The 18036-nt window shown below is 45.5% G+C and overlaps 1 protein-coding gene across 4 annotated transcripts in view; it reads right to left on the bottom strand.

Moving 5' to 3' along the window:
* The window catches only part of LOC126867966 (uncharacterized), a 78596-nt gene extending 63159 nt beyond the window's left edge, over nt 1–15437 (bottom strand). Inside the window, exons 1-2 of one of the 4 annotated variants that reach the window (XM_050623057.1) lie at nt 15271–15437; nt 13016–13479 (exon numbers count right to left, since the gene is read on the bottom strand). In XM_050623057.1, coding sequence (XP_050479014.1) covers nt 13016–13160 — 145 coding nt within the window. In that variant the 5' untranslated portion in view covers nt 13161–13479; nt 15271–15437. Of the gene's footprint in view, nt 1–13015; nt 13480–14301 lie in introns of all 4 variants that reach the window. The other 3 variants (XM_050623055.1, XM_050623056.1, XM_050623058.1) reach the window with 3 other exon arrangements.
* Between the last annotated feature and the right edge of the window lie 2599 nt (nt 15438–18036).

Here is an 18036-nt window from a genome sequence, read left to right as displayed (position 1 = left end):
TCAACGCCATATTTGCGATTACTGATATTAGCTGTTTGCGGCTATCGGAAAATAACGAGCATTCTTTCATCAATCTGTTTAATCACCGACGAAATTGGATCGATCTGTATGTCCACGAACATCATTAATTTGCGCCAAAAGGAAAGAAAATAGTCTATTAACATATCTCGTACCCGTTCGCGGAAAGTTTTTACAATTTATTCAGAGCTGCGACTTTTTCCTAACCGCGGCGGTATACCTATTCGGATTATCTTTTCGTTCTCGTTTTTCCCCATTTCGTTCTCCCAATATTTTCGTTCGCCGTAGTCAGTTTTTCTTCTGTAGTTCGAGTTCTTTTTTCCCTTCGGTTCCTCGTTCTCTACCTTGGATAAATTCAGCTCGTATACATACAACGTGAATGGCCAGAACCGTCAAAACTTTGCATTGACAAACGAGCCGGGACGAAACGACACACCGCGAAATGTTTCCCAATGGTAATGGACCAAGTTTTCGCCGAACCCGATTTTCGCCTTCCGCTCGTTATACCTGCGCTGTCCGTCCGCGAAGATGAATTTCGCTTTTGACAATATGGATAAACGCCGCAACGTATGCCCAATCGAAACTCGATTCGTGTTGTTAACTGCGGCGTTTTTCAAACGTTTTACGCGACAGAGTTGTAGTTTTCGATGGCTTATATACGTGTCGCGCAACGCGGAAGCCCTTAAAAGTATAAAAGAAACGAAAAGCTATTCGAGAAGAGCTAAACATACTTCTCTTCCCAACTTTCGTCTCGGGAGATAAAGAAGTAAATAAGAAATGTAGCAGTAAACGACATTCTACGTCAAAGAATTCCAGCTTCGTCTGGCAAGAAAGCGCAGCAGTCCGTCAAAAGCACTCGACTTCCGTAGACTAGAGACTAGCTCGCTCCGTTAGCTCTAATGCCGTCACATCAATCGCCAAATTATTACTTTTGCAACGACTTAATTAGAAAATTCCTTTGGCTGTTAACGGGGCTCGTAACTCGAAACTATAGATTAGCCGAATCGTTGAAATTGTCAAGAAATTTTTTGTAAGATATCTGGCAACTGTATCTTGTTAGGGATACGGTAGATTCGGTCTGCTAACCACACGGTCTGGTTCGAATATTTTTCTCTTTGTTCGTCGCGGTTTCCTTCTCGCGCTTCCGTACTGCTCTTCCGCTATTTCCCTCGGCCGTTTCTCTTATTATCCTGCAGCCCATGCTCCAGTTCCCCGCTTAACTTCAACATTCGCCTTTTCTTCCCGAGAATTATGTTGGCGCAAATGTTTGCCCTGGCCGTGGCTCGAGACGTACGAGATATCGTCTCGTAGCCAGGATTCGAAATTTGTCAGCGAATCGCCTTTCTCTTGCCGGCGTTGCCGAGCCCGCTAGCTAAGAAACCGGAAATAGAACGGAGTTTCACGGCAGCGTGATTTAACGAATTCACCGTAGTCCGTCGATTTTTTCACGGGAAATCTAGCGTCGGATAAACAAGTTCAGATTTAGAGCTCACTGCCAGAGACCGATTACGTTGTCTCCTTGTTACGTTTGCTCTCTGCGTTTTCCTCTCCCCTTATTTTTCTTTTTCACTTTTCTCGCAATGTTTGCGTGCGCGTGTACGTACGTAGGTACAAGCGAGTTTTCCTACCGAAATACAGACGATGTTTTAGCTTCACTCTGAGACAATATGATAGTCGTAAAAGAAGAATCCATGGCTTGTATATAGGTACACGGCATAGCCTTGTTTCGAATAGGCATTTAGTTAGCGGCAGCGAAGTCCTCTCTTCGTCGAACTTCGCGTTAACTTTCCGTTCGCAACGAAGGGCCGCAGCGTAAAATGAGGGCACGACGGGACGGTTTATTCGCTCGAACGGAAAACGAGATACCAGGCGTAGACGAATGAAAGAGAGAAAAGGGATTGTGCGCAGCCAGCAAATCGGACGACGCTCAGTGTAATTTACATGGCTCACGATCGACCGACGTTCGCTTTTGTACCTTTAGAAAACTTCACGACCTTTGCCTCGTTTCGCCGAGACCCATAGATTATCGAAGATAAAGCGACTTTATTTACTTTCCAATTTCCATTTGGTATTTATCCCCTTTTTTTCCAATTACAATCAGAGAAAGAGAGCAATTGAAATCTTTTCCACGTTATTTCCCCGCGGCGCCATACTAATTTTCGTTCGAGCTGCCGGACAATCGAGGAGCGACGAAGATTGAATTCGAGTCTCCGGATTTCCACGAAGACGCAGCTGGACGTGCCAGCTATTTCTATGCAAATACGATCGATTTGGCGCGAGTGATAGACGGTCTCTAGCCGCCGTCCCTTTCTCAGTCCCCTTAGACTTTGGAAGAAAAAAAAAAAGAGAAGAATAAGATATTCAATGTAAACGTCCGTTCCAATCGCTGGAACATCATCGCGATATTTGGTTATTTTTCTTTACGTGGAGACACACGAGTCGAAATCGTTTGGAATCGGCTGCCAAAAATTTCACGAAATTGGGTCAATTCGAGGGGAGCTCGAGCAACATCGAGCTCACATGTATTAACAAAACTCACATCCTGTAACCTTCGTCTCTCGTTGTACCGCGTGAGCACAGTGCCTGTGAATGTAGGTTGATGTATTAATATCATTAATTCGCGTACGAGCTGTTTCGGCGTGTGTATGCCCGCCACTGCTCGTGGCCAAATCACGAGCCCTTCGGCCGCGCTCGTCTCGAGAGCACACGGGACGCGTGGTGTATTTTAAGACGGTTCAATTTTGCCGAGGGCGCTTCGCGATCCGTTGAACGTGGAGATCGAGCAACAAGAGATGCCGGTTACTCGGTAATTATGCTCTGTCGACTCTGTTCGTGTATTTGCCGTGAAAAGCTCGTGAAGAATGGTGGAAATAGGGTCGAATTCCATTAAAGCTTTCTATCAAGCGTGTACCTTTTGTTCATTAAGACAGAGGTAATATTCTGACTGTACGTACGTCCGATTGGTTCATCGAAATGTAATTAAGGGACAGGTTTAATCCCTTGTGACAATTACCCTAGGGTTTCTGGCAGCACGAGGCAAGCAAGAGATTAGAGGTGCTCGTCTGAATCCCACGGTATGTGCCGTCGAGTTGTCCGAGAATTCCAGTTTATGGCGTTGCATTCTGTTCTCCCAGATATTCAGGTTAATTTCGGGATGGCGGGATTAAGATTTTTTCCCTGTCTTATTGTTACTAAGCTACCTGGAAGGGAACGTCCATGCGAATCTCGTTGAGTAGAAAATGGTCGATACAATGGGGAATTGCTTTTTATATCCTATGCACGTGTACATACATTATCTTATGTACATACATTCGGTGTCTATGGGTACCGTATCGCTTTTATCGGACGTATCGTTTTTATCGCGTTGAGTCAAGTAGTAGGCAACAAAAATGAACGGCTCGTATCGGAACCTTCGAAATGTTTTATGGCTTTTAGAGGGTATTATCTGGCATTTTCGCGAATCCAGCATACACCGGCGCGTTGATAGAAACAATTCAGAGAGTAACGTTGTATCAAAAGAATCTCGATTCATTTACGATCGGGCCATTTGCGCCGTCCGGCGTCCACAGGAATGTAATAATGCAGTTATTCCCGATAATCGATGAAACCCTTACGTTGCTTTCAATCCACCGAACAAATAATCGCTACCGTCGAATCGAGAAATGGAAGTACTCGATAGTAGTATGCACGGGAATTTCAATGGCCGTCGAATAATATAGGTACTCGATATAGAAATGGAATTTTTATCAACCTATGATACCGCACCGATTTCACAGAGCGCGAAACCCGAAATTTTTCCATTCATAAATACCTTTTGCTATCTTAAGTTGCATTCGGAATAGCGCAACGAACTCCATTAACCCTGGAAAGAATTGCATTTCCCGAGACCCCGAGTGATTGCCAAACGTTCGGAAATAACGAGTAATCCATAACGAGCGAGGGCACAAAATAATTCGATAACGTTTAGCCAACGAAGCAATGAACATTTCACGAAGCAATGGAAGGCAATTCCACGCGGCAATATCAGATCCATGGAAACGGTGTTTCGTTAGTGACGCTAACCGACAGGAACGAAAATCGCTCGATCCCACGATCAGTTGGCTCGCTGAAAGACAATCGTTACTGGCGAGAGCCAGAAAAAGGCCAATAATACGTTGCCTCTAAACGTTGTTTCGAGAGAAACGAATCGCTTTGTTTAAACGCAGAGGAAAACGGTTCGGTGATTTTTTCCGCGTGCTGTGCTTTATACGCGAGTTATGCGTTTCCTTGCTATCTCGGTGCCTCGATCGAATACCGAGAAAACATTCAACGACTGTAAATGTCTGAAAGCGAGAGAAAACATTTGGAAAAGTTGAACGAAATTTCATCGAGTTCGCTGAATTGCTAAATAACACGACGCTCGATTCCATTGGTTTCGAGGATCGTGGGAGGTGTCTCAAACCACTCGAACTTTTAAACCGTTCTCGAGTTTCACGAAAATATTTTCCATGGAGAAGCAATGTCCATAGCTACGCCCGATGGTACGCTACGTTGGAAGCTCGTTCGTGCGTAGCAACAATAAAACGCGAACAGAAGTTCTCACCGAGTGATTTCGAGTCCGCCGCTGTAACCGGAAGCTTCCGGCCGGAAGTGGACTGCTGCGTCGCCGGAAACGTCCTCGTTGCCCGATATTTTCCACCGATTTCACCGATATCCTCTGTGTATCTTGATAAATTCTATCGTTCTTTCATAGTTTCGATAACTCCGGCGGTAACGTTGCTTTTTCTTTTCAATTTACAGGCCGCACTTTTTTCGCGCTGTACGAAACAACGAACAGCGATGTTTTATATCTTATTGTTAGTTTTATGATTATACTATCGTAATATCGTAAAGTAATTTGAATTAGAGACGGGTTGAAATTAGAAAACACCGTGTACGTCGTCTTTCTGTGGTTCGTTTACATTTAAGAGCGCATATGTGACTAACGTAAAAGGGTGGGTTGACCGACAGGTCAGAGTATGCGAGTCGAAAAGTGTGTGTGTTGCGTGAGTCAGAGTTGATCGAGACATCGAAGAGTAGAGTTGAAAGAGTTGATCAAGACATCGAAGAGTAGTGTTGAAAGAGTTGATCGAGACGTCGAAGAGTAGAGTTGAGAGAATTGATCGAGTTGTCAGTGTTGTAGAGTTGTTAGAGTTGCTAGTGAGAGAGAGAGAGAGAGAGAGAGAGAGAGTGTGTGTGTTAGATTCGTTGTGACGGGAGTTGCCAAATAACTGTAAAGTTATTTGAGATAGATACGAGTATCGCATTTAGTTTCAGTTAAACAAACATCGTTTTCTGTCCAATTAATAAATTGTAAGTAATCGGGAAAAAATTCATATCTTAATTTCCACGATACTACACTATACTATTCGAATTTTTATGATCGTAAATTAATAAGAAGTATCCAACCGACTCGAACGAAGCTTGATCCATTGACGATTTTTCATGATTGCAAAACGATGTAGACTCAAACCTGGAAGGTGTTTTCGAGCGATCCATTTTTCATGATGCCTGCTCGCGAGAAAATCCATTTTCGGTACTCTGATAGAGCCGTCTCGAGAGCCGCAAAGGCCGCGACTGGGTTCGTGTCCCCTATTTCTTTGAAATAACCCGACAGCCAACGCATTTAAACACTCCTCGAGGTCCGTTTATACGCTTCAAATAGTCTCTAGACCTGTAAGTACCGTCGTCCACTTGTTTCAGACTTTCTTGCCCTCGGATCAGTCTTTTCTCGCCCGCATCGCCTTTCGCTCGATCATCGTTCTTCCACGAGCTTATCGTGCGTAATCGTTCGGTCGTTCTCCAACTTGGCAAACACATTACCGCGAGATTTGTATCGAGCTACTTACGAAAAAGTTATAAGTTATCCCTCGCATTTCATCGTTTTTATGGCAAGATCATTATGCCCTCCGTTTTGAGACTTCTGCAACCTCGAAGTGAAAAAGTTCTTTTTTATCGTATTTTTATCTAACGGAGATAATGAACAAAACACGTCGCGAACAGCAAGAAAAACCTAATTTTATTTATTTATTTATGAGTTTATATTTACGGGATAAATCCACCGATAGAACGTAAAGAAATGATAGACGTAGAGGACAGAAAATAGAGTAATAAATACATATATACGAAAAAAAGGGGGGGGGAAGTACATATATATAAGGAATAATGATAGAAAAACAAAGTATAAAAGGAAAGAGAATGTAATATAATATTGCCATATGAAATGCTGGACTGAATGTCTTAAGGATACTATAGATTAACCAAAGGTATCGATATTCAGATGGCAAGATTGACCATTCGATTTATGAAATTATATTAGGTTGTCCGAAAAATGTCTTTTTTTCGCAAACATGTTTCCTACAACAGTGCACTTTCATACAAATGTGAAACCAAGTCTGTGAAATGTCACGATGTTTATCTCAATAGAACAAAATGGATATAATAAAACAAAAAACGTCGTGCGTCTATTATTTCCTCACAAAACGAAAGAAACTTTTCGGATAACCTAATAGTATCGATGCAATGTGCGACGCTGCTCAGTGCGTAACGACAGATAACATCTTCAACCTCTTAACCGCAGTTGACTGCACATTGAGAGAGAGAGCAGATGGAAGATATCCGCACTAGTCAGCAATATCTTTAGCTACTTTACTGACAAAGATATTAAATATTATCCTATCACTGTCAGGAGATTTAAATTATTGAAGATAAGTACCATCATAGTTGTAAAAATCAAACGATATCCACTATAACCTGCGGCAAGTATTTTCCCGGATAAGCATCGCTATCTCCCCCCTCTGTATTAAATTGCATTGTTGTTTCAAGAGACAAACGACTAATACTCTGGTCTCGTCGTTCCTCGTCGTTCGGTGATCCGTTCGACCGCTCGTAAGACACCCTCGAGCTTAAGTCTCGGGGAGATAGTCGCACGCTTTGAACCCTTGGACCCTTTTCGGGCATTGTAAATGCATAATTGCGATCGGCAATGGGAGAAAGCAGCAGCTCCGCAGGGTTCAAGGGTGCCGTGCTTATTGCCCATGTTGGGAAGAGAGAATCGAGTGGAAACGACGCGTTCCTACGGGCTTGCGCGAAATCCAATTTCACTGATGAACGCTTCCGCGTGCAATTAATCGAAGTCTTCATTGATACTGGCGAGACTGCAAATTTAATTAAGCGAATTTCTACGGTTACGTTCCGATTGCGTGCTTCTTTCGAAAGATTCGTTCCCTGCGTTCTGTTGCCGCGTTATACGCTGCATTGCCGATTTATTCGCACTAGCACTAAAATCTATCATTATCGAATTTTACCCGAACGGACGAACGTTCGCGCGTGATCAATTGGCGCTAATCGACTTGCCCCTTCCATATCGTCGTTTGCGTTATAAACTAAACAGTCTCGAGTATCCTGCGATCCTTTTGCGATGCGATTACGAGTTCAAATCTGTCGTCCTCTAGATCCTGTACATCCTGCGTCGTGCTTCAACTCGATGTGGCAATAACATCGTTTATCGATTCTTTAAATCGCTACTGGGTTTTTTACGACCGATTCTCGATATATAACCTACCTTACTCTCGAGCCAAGCGATAGAAGCTTTTTTCGTGGGTTGAAACGATAACTCGTGGAACAAACAGACGGGATACCTATTAATTATTAGAATTTTATCTATCGTCGACGCTGCAGTTCCGCTGCACCCGGATCCCCATTCGGAAATATAGATGCTCGATAATATTTTCAGGCGAAAATTGGTCCGCCTCTTTGCCTCTGAATTTCGGATATTCGTTCCTTTGTTCCATTGTCGAGGACTGCTCGCGCAACCAAAGAATGGATTAACGGATCTCATATACTTGAGAACTATAACTGGGTCCTCTGTTGCGTTTGAGCACGATCTTGGTCACTCCTCGTCACGTTCTCTGCACCACGGTCCACTGTTTGCGCACCATCTCCACCATGCTCGATGGTAAACAGTTTTACACGTCGGTTTGCGAATGGTTACGCTACGCGTGAGCGTGGCGCTCCGAATTTCGTTGCAGTATCGACAAAACATCGACTACATTGCCGTATATCGTTGGTTCGTGTAACCGACCCTCGAATTCTCCATCTCGTATGAACCGCTGTCACAATTTATATGTTGCTTTCTAAAATATTATTCCGCAGCGGAACCTGCCAGTAAACACGTTTATTCCTGGCCAACGTGGAACCTATTGATCCATCGAATCATCCATATACGAATTTCAATTTGATATTCTAAATTCCAGTCGCGGAAACTCGCGATCCAGTATCTTGCCCGCAACGTCATGGTTCGCGGCGCCACGCCGTAATATTTATTACCAATTAGAGCTGCAAATTGTCCGTGCGATATATTGACTTTAATAAACCTCGGCGTCGGCCAAGGGAGCAACTCCTACGCCGAGCCTGGCTCTCAGGGTTTTAACCCGGTCGACGCTGATAGCAGAGTTTATCAAGCTTTTCCTCCGGCTGATATTAAATTTGCGAACTCGATGATCGCCGCGCATACACCGCAGCCCCCGTGCCCACGTAATTCCCGCGAACGCGTTCGCGGGATTGCAATGATCCCGAGAAATATCGTTCACGAATCACGACTCCTTCCTCCGTCATCTTCTTTCATAAATCCTGAAAACCGAGAACTGACCTGGTGCCTCGTAACGCGAAAATCTCTCGTACAAAGTTTTTATATTATTTTTTCCGCAGGCGAAAGTTCGTCAGGCCGTAACAACGCTTTATTCCATCGTGTTACACGGTCTCGTCATAAATGCGTTATTGCGATGACGAGGGATAAGTTGGCGCTGCATAGCCCCTTTGTACGCCGAGATTCGCCTTTCTTCCTTTATTGAAATGCTTAATGTCGCTAGCAGCGTTCAACCGCGATGACAACGTCGACGTCGACGTCAGGTGTCACGGGGAAAAATGCGACCGCGCCGGGACGCCCGAGGAGCTGAATAATTGCGAGCGCGCGAAATCGACGCCGCGAGGGACGTCGACGGTGAATGGGCGCTGGTATCTTTAGCTTCGGTGAATGTGGAAATTTCACGTGCTCAAGTTGCCGAGGTATATTTAATACAACCGGTGAACTCGCTGAAATCACGTTGCATACAGTCCATTTAGAGGTGAAACTGGTTAAATGTAGCCGCTTAATCTCGAGCAAGGCTTTTCCATAATATTCGGTTTCGGCCTGTGAGGTGTTCGATCTAGTTCAGCTATCCTTCGCAGCGAATCGAGTACTTGAACGTAGTCATTTGCTCGTAGAATAGCCTTTCAAGAGCCGGCCGATAGAAAACAAAGCACTCCCCTTTCAATATCTATTCCTTTGAACCTTCAATTCGGTTATCAACTGTATTCGCTCGAATCCTAGCTTCAATTTTGCATCGAGTTTACGAGCTCGTTCAGCATCGAATAACGAATGAAAGAAACCCCTGAAACGTCCGGGTAATCCTCGATAGAAAGATCGACGAGCAGCGAAATGGAGCAGCGAAGTAGCAGGGGATAAAATGTCGTCTTTTGAAAGATGAAACGTTGAAGATAAAGCGCGCATGCAGCCGCGTGTTGTCTTCAAACAGGATCGAACGTTTGCCTGGCTTCCTAGGAGCTAGGGAAACAAAGAGGAACGTGGTCCGTCTCCGAGATGGAAATGTCGAGCAGTAACGAAGCTGCAAGCCGATAATGTGCTTACTCGGAACCAGCGAAAAGAGGATTTTAAAAGTGTTTGTGTGAAAAGCGCCTCGAAAGATAGGCAGACATGCAAGAAGACAGATGACAAATGGAAATCGTAAAACTCCATCGTCCAGTGCAAATAGCGAAGATCGAAACGAAAACTCGACCGTCGCTGGAAAATTATCAGAGGATTCGCCGAGCGCAAATTGATTTGCCGCTACAACGGAGGACGTTGTAGCATCGATAATTCGATTAATTCTTGAAATTCCAAAGTGTCCTGCAAAGACAATAGTCGCTGTCTACCAGAGAACGATAATTACTCTGAGATCACATCTCGATGAAATCGGTCGTCCGCTTTTATCCCTTTCGAGTATTCTCCGGCTGATAGAACGTACGTTTTCGATGACGTACAATTCGTCAAAAGATCGGTGGATGGTTTCGATATTGAAATCATGATTGGCTGCTCCGTATGCCGTGACTCACGCTTTTCTATGGAAATTTATGAGTCGGCACGAACATCGGATCGACAGAGCGTAATAATCAATCAAACATAATTCGTAATGAAAAATGTGCCGAGCATCTCGTTCTCGTTATTCGACAGGCGATTCGCCGTTCTCACATCTTCGTTCGTGAACCTACGAGAAGCACGTAATCCGCGAATGAATGAAATCCGATTACCGTGCCTGTCGGCAGCTACGTTTGTCGTTCCTTTGTGAATCGCTGATTCGATTAGCCACGTGCCAGCCGATATTCAAGCGTATCGACGTGTAACGCGTATGTGGTTATAAATCTATCGGCATTGTTTAGACTACGTTTAGACGAACGCGGTCAAAGATTAACCGTTTGACCGGTTTCGATCGGGTCACGGCGCAAGAAGAGCCAAGTACAATGCTAAAGCAAACTTGGTGAAACGGACGCAAATTAGAGCGTACGCAAATAAGAGGAGCTGATTTATCGTAACGACGGACAAGTTTGGCCGCCACCAAGGGTGTTTTCGACGATCCCTTTGAGCAACGCGTTCTCTGTCGTGCATTGTTCGAGACGGACTCGGGCAAAACTGCTACCGCAGCACGACAAAACTTGTCCTCGTTCGTCGACATCGTTCATCCTTCCGGACGAGGAAAGCGCCTCGTCGTTTCCCGAACGATGTCACGCGTCGTGGACGCGAATTCCCTACTGTAAAGTGACAACGAATGATGTCGCGATGCCGAACAAAAGAGAAACGGATCCGATATAACGTCGCTCAAGTGATAAAAAGGCAATCGAGTCGGTTGGCTCGCGAGAAGCGATGCAGCTGCGCTCTTTGAACCAACTACCTCCCTCTGCAATAGGAACAGTTTTGTTTCACGGATCGATGTGCCTTTCCTTTGACGCAGCTTAGACGGAACTTATCTAAACGGCGCAGACTTCTTGGCAACGAGACTGATATTCCTACGTTGGAACATTGCTCTCGCTATGTCTCTCTCGTTCGACGCGTAAATGACTACGAATAAGTCGACGTTACGCGCGATATTCATTGTACCATTCTGTGATCACCGAAGAGCGTAACGACCAAAGCGACGATCGCGCGTTCCGCAGGATGTGGTTATTTCGATTTAAATTGTAATTTATTTAAGAGAGAAACCCATTAGATTATACACTGGTATATCACACATTGTAAGTTATAATTCAATCGTGAATCGAGATGAGACGCGGTAAAAGGTTTCAATTGCTCCGGAAATTTAAGGAAATACATCGATGGAGGTGGATATGTATTGTTGATATTTAACGTGTTGTAATTAAAATCAGTAACGTACTTAAACGACATATCGTGCATTGCGAGGATGCACCCAAAGGAGATCGTAGTGTCGTAAATTTCTAGTAGGAACATTGACAAATTCTCGATGATTCGAGGACGTTCTATAAGGCTATTAAACACTTTATAAGCAAACAAGATGTCGTGAGTTATTCTTCTAGGATACAACGATGCAAGTCCACGAGTGGACATTATGGATCGATAATCATGACACGTAAAAGGGTCGAGTTCGTCATAGTTGTTCCACGATTCGTCGTATAATTTTGCAATTACCACAGCGCGTTAAAATGTCTGTGCCTGAATCTCCAAGCTCGGCGACAGACAGCCTCTGATCTCGTGTTTATAGTCGGGGCAAGTTTATACGGTGTATCTTGAGGCGCGGTCTTCTTCGAGGAAACTTTATTCATTTTACTTCTATCCGAATAATCCTGTTTAATTAAACGTCGCTTCTCGTTCTAGTGGGTCGGCTTCTACTGGATTAGCCATCCGACCATATCGTCCCTTCCTAGTCAAGTCGATCGAGCTCCAAATTTTCTGCCTGTCCGACAACGCGGTTCAACGCAACCGAATTAAGGTTGGAAGAGAACAAGCAACCAAATCGATATCGAACTCGGGACGAAGACGTTGAAATTCCACGCGATAATGGGCGAAAGCGAAATTTTGCCCGTGATTTTGCTTCTGCTTTAAAAATACAAGGAATCTCTTTGTCTCGGCGCGAGACAGAATCCGCGTTTCTGAAAGCTAGCGACAGTTTACACTTTGCTTCACCAAGAACAATGCAAACTGTTCTAGTTACCGTCTGGCTGAAAGCGCAATTCAACCTCCTGACACGGAACAATGTAATTGATTGCGCGAAATGTCTAGATTATGCGCGCGGCTTGACGAGCTTCCCTATTGACGGAGGAATTGATTGGCAGAGATTTTTGTTAGCGTGGTCACCGACCAGCCAATCGATAGACGCCCGAATTGACAGAAATCAGAAGCGACACAAACCCCATTGACGGACATCGCGTCGATAGGGCGGACAATTAACACGATTTGACAAACTTTCCGATAGAAGTTCTCCGAGTACCGAATCGATAAATTAGTCTGTTAAAATTTTGTGACTGTCGACTGATCGACTAGCTAAACCTAGTTACGCGAAACTCTTGATTCCTCTAGGTCGCCGAAACGAATCGATATACGTGTAATTGTATTTTGTTTCGGACGAATTCGTGAAACGAAATTATCGCGAACACAGCCATGGCAACTTCTATCATTCGATTAAAGGCTTCGCTCGGGAATAGGAAGGAAATCTTTCAGGGAAACAAATAGCTGCGTAACAGGTAGCAGCGCGATATTCATCGTGCCCAGTCTCGAGACTCGAGCGAGCCGAGACGAATGAGAACGATCGGGCATAACGATCGGCTGGTCGATGCTATATTTTAGAGGAACGCGGGACGGAAGACTATTCGGCCAACTTGACCGTCGCCTAAATATATAATAGAATATAGACAGCGAGCATGTGCCACTCACCGAGTACGAGCAGCAGTAGAACTTGTTGCGGGAGCTGAGCCACCATTGTGGGCTCCTCCTCTCGCGCATTTATGACTTGAAATCGGCCGATTCCGCCGTGCACCGTTTCTACTCTCACGATCACAGCCACCCCTTGCAACAACATTCATTTAACGTTCCTCCCAGCTTCCACGGATCCGTTGTTGCTACACGATCTCGCTCGATGATCTTCGTCGATGCACGCGCGATCCACGATCACACACACTGACAAACAACCCTTTGTTTTTCACATGGATAGCCCGTGTTTCTCTTATATTTAGTGCGAGCACACACGCGAATTTTGACGCGTTCTGCGCGTTCACGATCGCGTTCCTTGTTCGTCGCGTTTCACTCGCTCTCACTCGCGGATCACATACGTTTCTGCAATCTTGTTGCCACTCGGCTCTGGATTTCATCCGGCGCGTGACCGAATGTGGCGGCAGCGGCTGCAATATCAGTGGCCGATTCAGCGTGCAAATTGGCGACGAGCTGTGCTTGATCGCGTGGATTTGCCGGAGTTAGAACTCCGCGAATCCCCTTGGGACTATCGCGTTGAATCGACGCGGTTACATTTGCGTGCGAATCCACCACTACCTCGTTATTCGTACGTGACAAATATTTTCGAGTCTCGAACGATATATATATATATATATACGACGGCAGAAGGAGAAAAACAAAGAAGAGAGAGGTAGAATGATTTATCGACGAGAGTAAAAGTTGATAGACCGACGGCCTAGCTTCGATAAAAGCGCATAAACAAAACGGCCAGGGTTATGCCGATAGGGGTTGTGTGGTGTGGTATTTTATGGGACGATAGGAAGGATCGAAGTATATCAGCAGCGTGACTGGCGATCGAATATTCCTCATAGAGAACAGCAAAGTATCGAAGCATCCGTGTAAATTGAAAACCGATAAGCCTGTTCTTCGATAAGCCGTGAATGGATTATCTCTTTGATTCGAGTGACTTTTGAGCGTGCGTCTCTTGCTTTCGAGACGATTACTTTGAATGATTTTTATCTCGTTAACGCTTACGCTCCGTCGCCAAGCAAAATGACAAAACGTTTTCACGCGTTTTTCCTTCCATTGACAATTTTTAACATCAATGGATGGATCTTTCTATGGAATACACGAGAACATGCGCGTGAAATGAAGCGCGAGCTTGTTTTCCGCGTGACACGTTGATGGAAGAGCTCGCGGCCTGTTGGATTTTTTGGTGAAATCGCGAGTTCCTATGGCTTCTGCACTTTGTCCTACGGTAAACTGTTTACCTCGGTTGTTAATCTCCTTCCCGGCGACGAAATAAAAACGCTCGTTTGGTTGCCGACGCGGGCATGGAAGAAACGAGAGAAAGAGAAAGCACGCGCCCCGCTGAAAATCGCCGTGCCGGTTTTCCCGTGGATACCGGTATAAACTTCTCATTCGTTTGTTTTTCCCTTGGCAGACTGAATATGCATAGCCACGTGAACAACCACTTCGTAAAACCGAGCAATCTCATGCCTGATTTTTTTGGCCGACTTTAAATCGTCGATCTTCGTGCAGCCAGTGGTTAAGGCATGGCGAAAAAATTCCGACGCTCGAGTTAACTAGAATTTTTTACTTGATTCCAATGAAAAATGAAAATTAATTATTTAAAATTCGCCAACTATTCCTTTCATTACTACGCGTGTCTGCGAGATGTCGTTTCAAAGCTTTCGTACGCCAAGGAAAAACTACTCGTCCTCTCTGAAGAAAAATCCGCGAAGTCCAGCGAGATCAAACGTTCGACGACTCGAGTCCCTCTTTAAATTATCTTATCAAACCCGTCCCTCGAACCGTAGCGATCTTTCGAGGCCGCTTGGCCGCCTGCCGAGATTTTTCGTGGATATTTTTGTCGCGGCCGTGCATCGGTCTCTGCTCCGACCGAATCGTCGAACAATATGTAACAGGGAGACCCAACGTTACTTCATGAAACACCCATAAAAGTCGGACCCTACCCTACGACCACTCGTCCTCCTACCCAATACTTTCAACCGATCCTAGTAACGATCAAGCGCAGACTCGTCCCCATAAAAAGCCGCACTTTTAATCGAACTTTACACGATTGCGTTTCACTCGAGGAGCCGCCACCCTCTGTCTCCTCGTCGTGATCGAAGTTAAGCACATAAACACACGTGACAAACAAACGGAAAATCGCGAGGGCCGGACCGCAGAGGGTAGGAAAGAGCCACGGCAACGAGATGTCGCACGCGGAGTCTCACCGCCGACTGACTGTAGCACGGCTCCTCTTCGTTCACCCCTCCTGGCCTACTCTTCGCGCGAGCACGCGGACTAGACGCGCCGGTATGGTTCGGCGGCCTGGTCGCGAGTTCCGCGCGAACTCTCGCGATCCGCCACGCAAGAACTTCTGCGTTCGACTGTCTCGACGCATCCAATTCGCGACCCGTCGAACCCTCCTGGCTCGATCCTCCACTTGCCTCTGGAACGCGGTTCTTTGCTTTTCCTCCCTCGTCCCGTGACTGCAAAGAAACTTCACGCCTTCGTATATGCACGTGTGTAAGCGCATGTGGTTTCGAATGACGTAGCGTAGGGTTTCAGCGAGGGGTTCCGTGGAAATTTGCGGTAGCCAGTGTGCGTGGTAATTGCGTTGCCCGTTAATTGTCGCATAATTGTTGCCGTCACGTCGCCAGAAACCGCTTCTTATTTTCCTCTGTCGCCGACACTCGGCCAGATAGCGGCGTAATCTCGTTTGCGTTTCCGCTGTGGCCAGCAACCGCGGCCCCTCCGCAGCTGCTGACCGTGAACACTTTTCTAATGTTTGCAGAAATACCGGTAACGTTAGGGGGAAACACCGAGGGATATCGCGAAATGGAAGCTACGTGAGCTACAGGGTATAAAGGATCCTTGGTAACAATATGAAGTAACAGCTGGAACCGGTACTCGTTTCGTTGCTGACACCATGGAAAATTACTGGAAAAAAAGAATCTGTCTCGTGGCTCTGCAGATAGTACCTAATACTCCTACAAACTCTGCGAGATAGGAGTCTAGTGATAGTTAAAAAAATTCACGGAGATCGATGTCGATAACACAAATAGATTTTAGATGTCCAAAACTCGTACGCAAGACAGAACAAAACGTGGAAAATGTTCATTCCTAGTAGATCGAAGATGTCGTGTATACGATGTCTACGGGACTGACAGAAGTTGCTCTTGGTTAAATAAACAGCGTGTGTAAAGCGTAATCGAGATCTTGCAAATATTCGTGCATCGGAAACGGCGATATCAGAGATGTAAATGTTAACGAGAGGCGGCACGGCTATTTGCTGACAACGCCGACGCCTCCTTTGGGACGTTTCCTACTCCACATACCGAAAAACACCCACGCTGCTGTCTTTCTTACGTGGCGCCCCATGTGTCCGATGTGCGCTCACAATCGCGCTATCAAAGGAAAGCTTGATGCGGTAAAATGTTTCACGAAGTAATCAAACTTGCTGTTTCGTCGCATTCGTTTAAACCACACGGGCACACTCGTATAACTGCTGCTGGTGTTCGTTTCGACGACGTGGTGGGCGGAAACTCGTTCGCGAACCAATGCGTTTCCGATGCCGGAAAATAATCAAACGAGCACCTCTGTATTACGAAGATTAACAAAATTTACCGACATATTTCGACGACGGTATGGACAAACGAACAGTTGTCCTGAGTCGGCTGATTATTTGTGGCATCGCTTTGCAAGGTTGAGAGTCTCATAAAAGTGGAGAGCGTAGGGTATGCAGCTTTATATTCTCTCGATATCAGACACAAATTTGTGTATTAAAACTTGACGCAACTTTATCTCGGAATTACTTCTATAATACAAAAGCGAACGCCAGTGTACTTACTTCTCGCAGCTAATGAGAAAAGAAAGACCCATGAGGTTTAAACTGCCGCAGTTTATACACAGGCGACCGATTCCACGAGTCATCATTATCGATAATCCAGCGATTTAAAAACACAGGGGAACACAGTTGATGCAGTAACTCTCGATTTCACTGGAACTCGGTCAGCCATTTATTCGACGGCGAACGAAGGAAGCCGGCCGGTCGGTGGGGAACAGGCCACTAATTCACTCGGTGCGATGAAATTAAAAAGAAAGGGAGGGAAACGCGGTGGTGTGAAGCGAAAGCAGCCGAGGCAGAGGAAAGTCGGCGGCTGCGGCAAAAGGGCACGGCGCAACCGGCTGATCGAGCACCCGTCACTAGCAGACGTCTAACCGACGTTTTCCAATTCGCGTGGCCATTCACCGGCCTCCGATCGACAAAAGCGCTGCCTCTTTTGCAAATTGCAAATTGCGGGTCTGAGCGAGCGCTCGCCGCTTGTTCTTCCCTGGAAAAACGCATCGTTCGACTCGTTACTGACCGCCGCGATACTTCTCCTTCAATTTTCTCGAGACCTTCGTTGCAAACGTACTTTGATCTTCCAACCGTACAACATTAACCCCCATGTGAATTAACGTTGATCTGTTCGCTCGTCTGCTTCTGTCTAGATTTTCTTTAGCCTCTGCGAAGAATCAAGGTGTATCAGGCGAAAGGTAACTGCGTTCGGACTGCGAAGCAAGCATGCGAAACGTTTGCGAACCTTCAGACACGTGGAAAACTCTTTCTGTTCGCTCTCGGACTAGGTTTTCTTAACTTTCTAACTGGTTATCCGATCGCTTTCTTGCATATCCTCCGTAAATATTGAAAACTCGGCGAAGAAAATTCTCGTATGTAAATTTATCTTCGTCTCTGGATTATCCGTGCTTGGTTTGGATATTACCGTTTGCCTGCCACCCAGTAGTTCTTAACGTTCATATTCAGGCAATCGTTCGAGACAACGCGTTTAGTTTCCGAGGTAACGACCAAAAAGGGAGCATTGCCAACGTGTTATGAACGATGCCCTGTTCGATGCTTCTGTAAATGCAGCCGTAAACGTTGTACAAGTTCGCTTTATGGTAAATTAAGCGATCGCTCAATCGCCGGTCACTGATTCGTAGTGAAACCTTTGATC

The sequence above is a fragment of the Bombus huntii genome, chromosome 7 (genome assembly GCF_024542735.1).
Source record: "Bombus huntii isolate Logan2020A chromosome 7, iyBomHunt1.1, whole genome shotgun sequence".
NCBI lineage: Eukaryota > Metazoa > Arthropoda > Insecta > Hymenoptera > Apidae > Bombus > Bombus huntii.
This window is presented reverse-complemented; position numbering and strand designations above follow the sequence as displayed.